Raw genomic sequence first — 13,976 nt, 5'->3', positions numbered from 1 at the left:
AGTGAACATTCAGAATTACAATTTTTTTAACTTATGTGCACATTTGTCACTTAACTGCTAAATCATATGAAATAAAAGACAAAAAAGTGATTAGTTCATGAATTTTTATTCAGAAACAAAAGTTTTTGGAGTGTCTTTGCTCCAAGGCGATTTCTCCTCTTACACACCAGCTCCCCAGGCTTGGAAAATACTCTTTCGCATGGTACAGACTATGATGGTGAGCAGAGAGTTTTAAGTGCAAGTTGATGAAGATGTGGGTATATTTCCTGGTTCTGGGTCTCTGCAACCTCCATATCTAAAGTTTTCCAGAGATTGTTCCCTAAAAAAAATAGTTAATCATTACTTTATTATCACATGATATATATCATATCACAAAGTGCCACAGAAATGTATTTTCATACCTGAACTGGGTTCTGACCCATGTGAAGAGCTAGGCTCTTCTTCTCTTGGGTCAGGCTCTTGGCTCCTCATTTCTGCACATTCTGACTGCAGTCTCTTCACCGCTTCACTTGCCTTTTGCTGGCTAACAAATCCATTCTTTTTAAATCTGGGATCTAATAGAGTTGCCAGAGTCATTACACTTGGAGATTCCATGCCGCAAATGGCGTCAGTTAGCCGCTTCCTCAGGTTTCCAGCCAGTCGCTGAGCAGCTGTTTTTGTCACTGTTGTGGCCTGACGTTGAAGCTCAATGTGGAGCATTCTCATCATGGGAATGACCTTTGACCCAGAGACCCTTTTTTCCTCAGACAGTTCTCTTGTAGCTTGGTCAAAAGGAGCAAGAACCCTGAGCATCTCTTCAATGATCTGACATTCTTCTGGAGTCAGTGGAGTGATGTCAGGTTTTAATGAAGCCAGTGACACCCAGACTTCCTCCTTCTGCTCAGTCATTCTTTCAAACATTTGGTAGGTACTGTTCCATCGTGTTGGCACCTCGTTTATTAATTTATGGCCCGGTGTTCCCAACTGTTGCTGTATTTGAGTGAGCTTCTCTTTAGCAGTCAAGCTCGATCGAAAGTATGTCACAATGTGTCGTGTTTTGTTGCGTATTTCAGTTATTGTTGGGATTTGATCACATGATTTTCTCACAATTAAATTCAGGGAATGGGCTATACAAATGGTATGCCGTATTTGCAGCATTCGAGCACATGCAGTCATGTTTGCTGCTGCATCAGTGACAAGACACCTGACCTTTCCTGCTATGCCCCACTCCTCCATGAGGCTCCTTTTAACCGTGGCGATGTTTTCTGCAGTGTGTTTCGGAGGAAAATGCTGCACTCCCAAGACTGATGAATGGAGTTCATGGCTTTCTTTGTCCACATAGTGGCCAGTAACAGCTAGATATGCCTCCATATTCATAGACGTCCACATATCAGCTGTTACAGTAACAGCAACGGCACTCTGGAGGTCCTTTTTGGTTTTTCTCCTTTTCCTCCTCATATCTCTGGCTCACCAAGTCCTTGATGGTCTGAAAATAACCATACAAATACTGTTACACCAATAAAATATAGTTATATAGTTTGTACAAACATATAATAAAAATTCTTAAACATACCTTCCTGCTTGGTAGAGCATACGAGGGTAAAATAAGCTTCAGGAGCTCCCTGAATCCCTCGTTTTCAACAAAGCTGAGTGGCTGACAGTCTTTGATGATCATATTGACCACTGCCTCATCCACTGCTTGCTTGTTAGGAACTGCAAGCCAAAAGGAACTATTTTGTCAAAAGCTTAATAAAAGGACTATAATTTTTACAAACAATATCAAATAGACATAAGACTACATGGTGGTGTAGTGGTTAGCACTGTCGCATCACAGCAAGAAGGTTCAGGTTCGATACCAGGCCTTGAGCCTTTCTGTTTGCATGCATTTTTTTAGCACAATTTTTAGAGAGAATTTCAACATACCTGGGGTACTCTCACGAATAGCTGCCAATTCTTCATTGCCATGCCGAGCTCTTTAATGCCTCAGCATTGATGAAATGCTCTTATTGAAATAAGATAGCTCTGTGGAGCAGAACAGACACTTCACCTACAATAAGATAAAAAGTTTATTTATCTGAAAACAATTCAAACCTCTTACCAGAACATTGCATTCACTTGTTAAAAAAAAGACACCCTATCTCATGATTACGAGATCAGGATCTCATAATTACATGATAACATGAATAAAGCAACTGTAAGGCTCTTAACTGACTATCATATGTATCACAGGTCATTCACTTGATAAACTGATAAAGTGAGTGCAAAGTGCCACCTTAAAAATTTTATATAAAGGCGAAATAGATCTACTTTGTTTGGCGTCATGAGATCAAAATTATTCCACACCGGGGAAAACTTCCTAGGACGATCCATGATCAAGCAAAACTCCATCCGACAAACCCGCGACATGTTGATACAGTTTGTTTCCTGATAAACACACTTTGGCGCGGCACATCCAAACGATACAGTTCCTGTATCAGTCACGTGATTCTTTCTTAAAGCAATACATGCACCAATACAAGGTTTCGCTCTTAAGCTATCGGCACAGTGCTGATGCACCAGTGTCGCTCGTCCCATCACTACCGTGTGCTCCCGCCTCTGCATTCTGGGTCCTTCCTGCCCGCCTGCCCCTCCCCACATGACAGAATGGACCAGCCATACATTTACCTGGACCCAGCAGAGCGGGACATGCAGCTTCTGGAGGCCTACTGCCTGGAAGCAGAGAGGACACGGTCTTATTGGGACTTTGACATGCTCCAGTTCTGCACTCCTGCTATGGAGGGGAGCCATCTTGCCAGGAAGGGGGGGGTCGTCGCCGCCGCCTTCCCCTTCAACGTCCCATTCCTGTTCCGGAGGTGGTCCGGCACGCACCACAACCGGTTCCAGTTGTGGTCCGGGATGCACCCCAGCCCCTTCCTGTTCCTGTGGTGGTCCGGCACACACCACAACCCGTTCCAGTGGTGGTCCGGGATGCACCCCAGCCCCTTCCTGTTCCTGTGGTGGTCCGGCACACACCACAACCCGTTCCAGTGGTGGTCCCGGATGCACCCCAGCCCCTTCCTGTTCCGGTGATGGTCCCGGATGCATCACAACCCGTTCCAGTGGTGGTCCTGGATGCACCCCAGCCCCTTCCTGTTCCTGTTATATATCAGGGCTGCACGATATGAGGAAAACTCGCGATATGCGATATTGGTGATTAATATTGCGATAACGATATAATTTGCGGTATATAAACAACTAGCTAAACAACCAAAAACGTCATTTTCATTTCACTACAACAGTTTAAAAATTATACTCCGAATGACCCTTGTCGACGTAAGAGGCAAACATCAAACATAAAAGTGCTCATCTGATTGATCAACAACGTAAACGGGTCCTTCCAATTGGATAAATGCATGAAGGGATTTATTTCATTTGTTCAATATTTCAAGCTACCATGAGTTTGTTTTGGCACACTTATCATAACCATTTATTGCGATTTTTGCCGTCCTTTGCGGTATGCATATTGCACAGCTTGATGTTGCGATAACGATAAATTTGCGGTATATTGTGCATGCCTTATATATATATATATATATATATATATATATATATATATATATATATATATATATATATATATATATATATATATATATATATATATATATATATATATATATATATATATATATATATATATATATATATATAAAAAAATTTATTTTATTTCAGGCTAAGGCTTTTTCTCGTTCAGTCTCTCATATTTAAAGTGTCTCCGTGATGAAATACAGACCTCTATAATCTTCAATCTAATCTACATTTAGGTGGTTTACCAAATAGTTTTTTTTGCTTGCGCTATAGTAACACATTTTAAGTAACTTTTTATTTTAACAGCTTATGGTTTTAGAATATTAAAGGTGTTCCTTGATATTGTGTGAAATTTCATCAACTGTGTTGTGGTACATGCCACATTATGATAAGAGATTTTGCACAAGCCTTGGAACTTATCTTCCACTCAAGCTAATATACACTTTTTGCATATTTTTGTTTAAGAGATCTACATTGTTTCTTTAAAATACTGAAATGAATAATATTTAAACTATAAAGAGCTTATCAATGAAACTATTTTTGATATTTCTATCTTCTGTATGTACGTATGTGATACAGAAAAATATTCTAGTGACCCGGGGGTTAGCGCTGCCTTCAGCCCCAAAGGCTCATGGGAAGTGGGGAGCTTTAGGGTGAAACCTTGAGTCAGAGGGCTGGAAGCTGAAGTGACGCTCCATGCTGTTTGGGCTGTATGTGTACTTTGAATAAACGGGCTCTGTGCTGAAAGGAATCTCTGGTGCACTGCCTGTTTATTTCCTCCCTGAGACTGTCCGGGATCATGCGGTGTATGGGGCACGGACAGCTCTCCAATGAAGCCATCTAAATTAGCAGTTGGTTTCAGCTACCCCACGAAAGTGACGGTCTGGCTGGATCGTTACAATATGAAGGGCATAGAAAATGCTAATTATGTTTTTTCCTCGTTTTTAGGGATGCATTGAAGTCAAATTCTTTTAGACAAAAAGGAAACAGGAAAAGCACTTTCAAAATGGTTCACAGGAACTCAAGACAGAGGAGGAAAACGGGGGGTAAGAGCTCAAGAAGAGCTTTACAAAAAAGCTCAAGAATCCAGTGTGCAATCAGAAGAGACATTTTCTTCTTAACAGTCACTCAAATCTGGTGAAACTGTTTTTGTTTTCACTGTTTAGGGTTTGTTGTCAAACTATCAAGAAGTGTACAAATCACTGAAATGTTTTCAGTGGCTTCCTTAATTTAAAAAATGTACAAATATTTAATTTTGTCTACTGTACCTTTACCTATGCCAATGCATACAAGTATGCTTCAATTTTTGGCTTTTGTCACATTGGCTTGTTGGCCAGCAAAATCTTAGGATTGTGTTGCTTCTCTATTGTCTTGCAGCTTTCTAACTATTGATGCTCCGAACCCTCAAATGTGTAAAATAGCTTTTTGTAGGTTCCTGCACATGTCAGAAATGGTTAACAACAACAACAAGAATGAATATGGAAGTTTTATTTTATAACTTGTAATTTTATTTTTAATCCTTGTGTGGTCAGTGCTTTTTTTGTGGCAAAACGGACCTGGAAGAAGGCTTAGAAGTAGGCTAACACGTGCTAACAACATTTGGATGAACACAAAACCCATGTGGTCAATGTTACAATCTGCATCTAGTTGCACATAAATATTTGGGAATAACATCAGCCTTTATTTTGTCTGGATGCGACTGGTAACACAAATCCACGTGATTGTTTGAACGGTTTCTAAGGACTGCGCGGCATTTCAGCCTTGAAAAGCCGCCTCCGACAGGTCACACACCGCTCGAAAACCACTCCTCTGCTCGGAGACACAGTTCTACCGGGAGACACGGTTCTCCTGTCACGCAGAGCGGCGTGACCACGCTGCCACGCTGTTTACGGTGCTTTGTTACACCGTGACTTTGTTAAGGTGTAACAAAGCACCCTCCCCTACCCACAAACACAAAGCTACGAGTCCAGCTGCTGTGCTCAGAGACACAGTTCACTCGCGCGTGGAGCAGCCAACTGATCCTGTTTGCACTCCAAAGCCTTCTCTGGAGCGACGTAAAACTAGAGCAGTAGTGATCCACGATCGGAATAAACTGTTTATATGCACTACGATTGGATCAACTATCGGCATAACCTTCTCTTGATGGGAAAGCAATTTTAATCAGAATGAGTCTGATCGGGGCAGTCTCTACCAAACGGCGTGTTTACATGAGGCGTTTTTCTTCCGATCTGGCGTTAATTCCGATTGCTTTTGTCCATGTAAACGCAGCTAGTGAGTGCAGACACAGGTGTCCCTGTTAGGGACTTTAAGGTAGTGGTGGCTTATGTGGTCAAGGATTAGCATTAACTGTAAAGTGACACACTAACCAATGCAGGTACAAACCCTGGTGGTTTCAATTCAGGTCCAACCTCTTAAGAAAATTAGCTGTAGCGTCAAGATTACTACTCTAATTTCATGGGCACTAAGTGGTATCGGGGCGCCACTGGACCTGTTTGCGAAAAACTTCCTACCCCCCCCCCCCCAACACACACACACACACATCACACAAACAGAATTTGAAGATGTCATTTTTTGTGCCCTATATTTATTTGCTCATTTTACACAAAAAATGCAAGAACTCGTATTACGGGGGGGGTAAAGCTCAGTTGCAGAGGGGGCCTAAATCCAAAACACACTTTAGGTTGCGGGCCAGGCAAGATAAACATTTATTGAACACACTAAAGCTAAACTTTTAAACCTTTAAAACTTTAACTTTAACTTTTTAAACATAAATGTGAATAAAAACAGACAGGAATATTAATCCAAAATAATAAATATATTCTGTCAAAATTATGCAAGTATGAACAAACAAAGCCAGGAAATATTAATAATTAGAAATAATAAATCAATTTTTTCAGTTTTCTTTGGTCTTTTGTCATTTTTTCTGGAGCTGAACTCCTGACATCATTTTTAGTTCAATTCCGCTTGGTGTGTGAGGTTCTGTGTGTGTCTTTGGTCCTGTCTGTGATGTCCTGTGTGTGTCTCTGATCCTGTGTGTGATATCCTGTGTGCGTCTCTGGTCCTGTGTGTGATATCCTGTGTGTGTCTCTAGTCCTGTGTGTGATGTCCTGTGTGCGTCTCTGGTCCTGTGTGTGTGTCTTTGGTCCTGTGTGCGTCTCTGGTCCTGTGTGTGATGTCCTGTGTGTGTCTCTGGTCCTGTGTGTGTCTTTGTGAAACGTATGCGAGGGATTTGATTATATAAAAACCTGTTATTGTGAAAATCATGTTTAGGTCTCATAAAACATTAAAAACTAAATCGCAGAACTCATCACTGGGATTACTCCAAAAATATTTGGCATTTTTCTAATTTTGTGCAACACCAACAGTAAAATCCTCCAAAATCTTCAATACTTTCATAAACAAGTGATCTATTGTTTTTTTATGGTCTGAAAAAGTGCAGCTGTTTTCCAGCCTGCAATACCTGCTGTCTTTATTTATACGTTACTATCACCAACTAAACAACCGTAAAAATAAATGTCTATGGAAAATACGGACATGTAATAAAAATGTCCGCAATAGTTAGTGAAGAATGACATTATTAGAATGAGCTGAGTAATTTAAGCCACCCAATGATCCAGGTATTGCGCAATGGTCTCCGTGCGCCGTTTTACCACGCAACCTGCACCCACAACCCCTCCCCTTCTCCTCCTCACACACACACACACACACATGCGCCTCTTTCACAGGCCATTCCATAACTGTGCCACATATTTCACGACAGCAGAACTAAAGTGCCACAATTACTTATAGCGAGCACTGAATCACCACCCTCTACTATCCAGGACGGTACAGTTGCGCCCGAGTCTTGATTCACTATCCTCTAGAGGCCACACTTGACATGTCCGAATCTGCTACCCGTGCCCCATTATAAAACACAACCCTGGTTTGTTGAGAACAACACTCCCATAAGTTAGCAGAAAAACATATGTTAATTTTGAACACATCCACCACCAGCCAAACAGCATTAACCTCACTTCTGCTCACAGCTCCCTCACTTATGGTGAGCGATTTATCACAACCAAGATTCCCCACTTCCTATAAGTCTTAAAAGCTGAAGGCGGGGCTAACCCCCAGATCACCACAATATATTGATTTGCTATATGAGCAGTGTTATTTTTGGAGCATTCCCGTTAAATTATATTTGCCCTTCCAGTCATTTTTTACATTCTCGCTTTAACTGGGAGAGTGATCTTTGTATCTTTTGTGGAAATGATGTAGAAAATGTGGAACATCTTTTCTTTGAATGTTTTCACGTAAAATAGTTTTGGTCTTCCTTTCATAATTGGCTCAAATCCAAAAATATCATCATTAACACTTTAAACTGGAATACAATTAAAATTCGATTACAATTAATTGACAAAAATCTGGACTTTTTGATTAATGCACTGATTGTAATTTCAAAGAATTTTATTTATACTTGTAAATTAAAGGTAAATAAAAGGTGAAACCTCACATTAATGGATTACTAAACCGTTTCAATCTAAATCTTTACATCACATGAATCATAAGAATGCCCAGACATTGTCATTTATTTGATCTATTTAAACTTTGTACTAGACCCTTATTTTTATTGATTATTTAAGTTATATTTGTTTTCATATTCGTTTTTTTTGTCTACCTTTATTTTAGAATTGATATTGTCATTGACAGGCGTGCCGTGATTGTTGAATATTTGCTTCAAAAAAAGAAAAAAAAAATGTTTTTGGGTGCACTCCCTGCGGACGCCACAAGGGGTGCTCGACGGCACAGGGTTGGTGACCCCTGCACTAGACAGTGCGCTGAACCTTTTTTCTTCAATGATTTGTGATCTTCACTGGTGTCCATGGATTACATGAAATCTATCCACCTTTGTCATGGTAGGAATAACACGTCAATGTAAGGGTGGGGTCATCTAGGATAGCACAAGGGTTAAAAGGATACAACACCACTTACTGACACTTTATTAATACAGACATGTTATCAACAGCAAAAGTATGGGGGACTCTGTCAAAAAGAAATGTATTCACAAAGACAAAATTAAGCACAAATTAATCCTTTATCCACAACTTTGAAAATAAAAAAGACATTTAGTTTTGTGTTTGACATGTCTGTTTTGAATATTAATTTTCTCTGTTTTGAATAAGAAATTTTCCCTACTAACGTACTGTAATGTTAATGTCTTGCTTAGGTGACCCAGCATGAAAGTTTGGTGCACCCACCTTCTTAACCACCTTGCATTTAACTCAGTGCTTTTCCATGGTCACTTTATTTTTTGATCCCTGTCAAAATCATCATTTAGATTTGAAAATTATTAATTTACAAACTGGTAAACATGAGGTCCTTTATTTGAAACACAATTTTACAAATTACATGAAAACGTTTGTGTTTACAGATCCATTCCAATGAAAAAAGTGTTGTTTTTTTGTTAAATTCTTTTTATTGAATTTTCAGTGGGGAAGAAAAACGATTTTTCTTCACTCGGCTTGAGCCATTACAATAATTGCAACTTTCTTTAACAGTATTTAAGTAATGCCTTCTCTTATTCACAGTCTTATTTAAACACCCCACCCCAAAAACAAGAGTGAGCAAAGTATGATTATAAACTGAAAGAACTTTAAAGTAAAAACAGAAGTCTGTTATACCATCCAAAAATTGATTGTTTTATTCTAAAGGGTCCATATTATTAACATGGATTAAAAGTTGCCGTATATTTTCAAATTCTTCTTTTTAAAATATATTAATTTCTTTCTAAAGTGACACCTGACAACATCTGCTGGGACCATTGGGTTATGATTAGACTAAGTGTTTTCCAGTGTTTGGCAATACAAATTTTTATTATTCATACTGAGAGTTTTAAACGCCCTTTCCCGTTTGTTGTAGTTGTGAATTTTTGGAAATCTACCCATTGGATTGAATTCAATTCAATTTTATTTATATACAGTGATCCCTTGATTATCGCGGGGGTTACGTTCCAAATAGAACCCGTGATAAGCAAAATCCGTGAAGTAGAAACCTTTATTTTTTTTACAATTATTATACAATGAAATACACTATTATACATTGAAAAGAAAGAACAAACCATTTAACAGGCTAAATCAATTGTTTTTTTAACAAATAAAAGTACTTTAGAAACGTTTTTCAACAAATAACTTCTGTAGTGTGCTGTCAAATAATAATTTCAATCATCGATAAGAATAGAAGGCTTTAAATTGCGGAGATTAGCCCCGCCCACCGCGACCCGAGTGGATTAAACGGAAGAAAATTTAAAATGATTATGAAAAAAATAAAAAAGTACAGTGGGACAGATAGTGACTCCGGTCTTCTTTTTCACTGCTCTTCATACTGAGCCGCTGCATCCTCTGCAGCGTTTTTTCCTTTTGAAGCCCGCGGTGCAGCTGCAGGTGTGTTTGTTCGGGAGAGGAACATAGTGATAGGCAGTTGTTGTCGCTCTTTATTCTTCTTTGCTATAAGATCCTTATACACCGACATGCCACCATCGATTATGTTGGTGAACTGTAATGAACGACTCATCAAAGGGTCCCATTCTTGAGCTACTCGCTGAGTGACTTTTTAGCCAATCAGAATGCAGAACACAATGCACAATCCAAATCCGTGAAGTAGCGAAACCGTGAAAAGTAAACCGTGATATAGCAAGGGATCACTGTAGCCCAACATTATAACAATGGTTGTCTCAATGGGCTTCATACCGATAATTGTATAGTAAACATGAAATCATAAGGAACATGAAGTCATAGAATTCATTAGGAAATTCTAAACCTAACAAAATAAACAGAAGAAATATCTCTATGAAGACTCATTCATCCAGGTTTATTCGAATTGACAAAGCCTTTTGGATAAGAGGTGAAACATCTTCAACTTTAAAAACCAAGACCAGGTGACAACCTTAAACCTAGTACTATAAATAAACAGACTAAGCTAAACTGGGAATCCCTGCCATCGGTACTGAAAAACTCCTTAAAAAACGGATTCCGGTAAAAACAAGTAGAAACTTCAGGGATGTTTTCACATGAAGGAGGGATCCACCCCAGGACGGACAGGGGATGTGCCACATCTCTTAGACAAGAATTAGCTTATCTAACACTACAACTACATGTTTAAATAGTCCAGCAGATGGGCTTCATCCAGACGAAGTTGGGTGGACGGCTGGGAGTGCGGGAAAAGCCTGAGGCAGAATCCACAGCCAAAGAAATGAGCAGGATCAGAGACGAGCCAGACAAGGTACACTGTCAGGTACAGAGGCACAGATGAGCCAGATGTGAGGTCTAACTGCTCTAGCCTGGCATCCAAGTGTAACACAAGACTACACTTAACACACCTACCACTATCCTCACTAAAGGAGGCAGGAATCCTCACTAACCCCTTGTGCTATCTTAGATGACCCCACCCTTACTTTGTGTTCTTCCTACCATGACAAAGGTGGATAAAGATGGAAAGATTTCATGTAATCCCGGACACCAGTGAAGATCACAAATCATTGAAGAACAAAGGTTCAGAGCACTGTCTAGTGGGTCTAGATGACCCAACTCCAAATTGTAAAGTGCCTAGGATAGCACTAGGGCTAAACATGTGGCACATGGGGCAGTAAAGGGGGAGAAATCAGAAGAGGTGGTAGCCATGCTAAATGCTAAACTAAGGCTAGCGGAGTTTAGCTAAGGGGAAGCGGTTTACTTTGCAAACTTAGAATAAAGTGGACAGCAAGTGGTTAACACAGTAGAGTATTCACTAGTATAATAAACATGCTAATATAAATGTTAATGTGAATATTAAACCAGATAACAGATAACTGGAAATGATGTCATAGCTTTAGCAAGTTTAGCTCTGACTTGCTTTATTGTGGCTTCCAGCTTATTTTGAGGTCCATAATTACTCTGAGGAACTCAATTTCAGTCACTCTTTCCACAATGTGATGATTATCAATAGCAACTTCTATTTCTAAATCTACAGTAATATGGCAATTTCCAAAAATCATGAATTTAGTATTAACATCGTAGGAGTCCTATTGAGAAACATGTCCTGTGGGTGTCACTGTTTTCATTTTTCGCTGTCAATTAGAAAATTTATTGATCACCTGACCTCAGACAGGTGTGCATCAGCCAGATGGGACATGGTTTTTGACTGCTGGTGCGGGAAATGAAGAATAAGGGAAGTCACATTCGTTCAGTAACGTAAATAATAAAAGAAACAAATTGCAAAGTTGATTGGAGTGAAACTTATTTTCTTCGTCGTACAGGGAAACAACAGCCTGCTTGGCGCGCAAGTCAAGTCTGGCGTCGCACATCTCAGTGGCTCAAAGGAGCTAGAACTTTGCTAAACTGTTTGTAGGCCTTTAGCTCCTACATTTAGTAGTCAAAAACCATCTCCTTTCTTTGGATGGATTTATGGAAATATCGGGATACGGAAACCAGTTCAGAGTTTCTGTGGATTGTTCGCTGAGTGATCGAATCAGGCTGGACCCCGTGCTGACAGCGAGAAGATCAGCAAGATCGCCGCCTACGATTCTGTTGGAATCCGATCGAAATATTGGAGCGGATATTCAGAGTAATTTGTGAATTTGGACAAAGAAGAGCCGACAACTGAAGCGGTCCGGTCCGTGAAGTTCAACTCTGCTTTCGGCGCCCAACACTTCTAAAACCCAGAGGTATGAGTAGCGCTACACTTTCAATGGCCATTTAAAAAGTGTGCACACATAACTGAACATTAAATCCAATGCAATGGTTGACTGATCGATGAGACTGCTCAAAAACATGTTGTTGAATAAAAGAGGGCGTTGGCATGGAGACGTGGGACGCAGCTCAGACGTAACATTCGGAAATGCAGCGTGCACCACGAGCAGAACTAATAGTTTGACTTGTAGTGAAATACAAGCTGAAAAACGAGTGGTTAGACTGACTGCAAAGGCTCTCGGTGATAAACTGGACAGGCTACAAAATAACAGAAAACTGAAATTAAATGAAGCAAGCAACATTAGGAAATCGCTGCAAAGCTGATGGTTAAATGTGATAACACAAAGGTCCAAATAGCTCTTGATACACTTGTTGAGGTTTGTAATGATGCCACATGTATGCATGAATCTTTGTTGGGTTTATAGCCATCTGATGAATGTGACACAGAGAGAATATCTGATGCTATTCCAATCAGACACTGAGGAGGAAGACTTCCATGGTTTTAGTGCACAGGAGGAAGATGAAGAAACCTCTCAGTGACTTTTAGGTTGTTTTTTTGTTTTTTTAAACAAGCACGGTTAGTGCTGGTTTGCGGTGTGTCACTATTGTGGAAGGAAACCTCTGCAAACATGAGAGCTATAATCTCAAAGTTGCCATATAAAATGAGAGAACAATGGAGAGTGACGGCACATGAAATTATGGAAAGAACCAACAACAGAGCTCATTTCATTGATCTTGTTACTTTCGTCGAACAACGTAAAAATTCTTTCTGATCCTCTATTTGGCAACACACAAAATCCTTTATCAAACATTACTCATGCAAAATCCTTTACAAGACCCAAGTCACTTCCTAAGTTTGGATTTGAAGGAAACACTCTGGCCACTACAGTAACATCCAGTGTATTAAAAAACCCAGCAACAACAAAGAGTTTCATTACTGTTCTGAATTGATACAGAATACAGAATTTAAAAAAAGCCTCTTGGATAAGAGGTGAAACGTCTTCCAACTTTAAAACTAAGTCCAGATGAAAGAAGCCCTTAAACCTACTACTATGATGGAATCAACCTGGATGAATGAGAGTCTTCATAGACATTGTGACTATGGAAAACAAAAGAACAGTCCTACCGTTAGGGAGTAACGTGTATTTTGTATATATACATATACATATATACACTTACACATATATATAAATGTTTTTTTTTCCACTGTTTTTCACTGTGTTTATTTATGTTGTGGACTGTTTACCTGATGCATGGTAGACATGCCCCAAGGTTGTTAAATAGGGTTGGAACAGGAGCAAAGGAAGTAGGAGGAAGGTGAAAGACCGTCGCCGTGCTCTTCTCCCATGACAAAGACTCCTCAAATATTCATCATTTCTTGCCAGCTGGGATTATCCCACCAAACTCATTGTGGCATCCAGTTGAGTGATGGGGGGGCCGAAAGCCGGAGTTTTTTCAAGTGGCCAAGAGGAGTGACGTGGGCACTCCCAGGCATGGGCACATCCCAAATAAACTGAACCAAGTGACCAGCTGGTGACATTGAAACTTTTCTCGGGGGGTACCCAAATTTATATATTTTTTTACTGGTATACCAGTGTATTTTGGGGGGGGGGTTGTTTGGATTAATGGACCAAGGCTGATCTCACACTATGAGCGTGTGCCTGGGAAAAAAAGAAGGGAAAAGAAACTTGGAATGTACGAAAATTAAAATAATGTTTAAAAAAAGAG

At 39.8% G+C, this 13,976-nt stretch overlaps 1 protein-coding gene across 1 annotated transcript; it reads right to left on the bottom strand.

Moving 5' to 3' along the window:
* On the bottom strand, positions 1–1,748 carry LOC110017417 (zinc finger BED domain-containing protein 4-like). The gene is made up of 2 exons (XM_020713208.2): positions 1,553–1,748; positions 1–1,465 (listed from the first exon to the last, which is right to left on the bottom strand). The coding sequence occupies exon 2, from the start codon at positions 1,435–1,437 to the stop codon at positions 370–372; it is 1,068 nt and encodes a 355-aa protein (XP_020568867.2). The 5' UTR covers positions 1,438–1,465; positions 1,553–1,748; the 3' UTR covers positions 1–369.
* Between the last annotated feature and the right edge of the window lie 12,228 nt (positions 1,749–13,976).

This window comes from Oryzias latipes, chromosome 21, assembly GCF_002234675.1.
Source record: "Oryzias latipes chromosome 21, ASM223467v1".
Lineage (NCBI taxonomy): Eukaryota > Metazoa > Chordata > Actinopteri > Beloniformes > Adrianichthyidae > Oryzias > Oryzias latipes.
The sequence above is the reverse complement of the archived record's forward strand: the minus strand, read 5'-3'. Positions and strand labels throughout refer to the sequence as shown.

Coding starts and splice junctions, on each gene's coding strand:
- LOC110017417 (XM_020713208.2), bottom strand. CDS start 1,437: ATGAGGAGGAAAAGGAGAAAAACCAAAAAGGACCTCCAGAGTGCCGTT.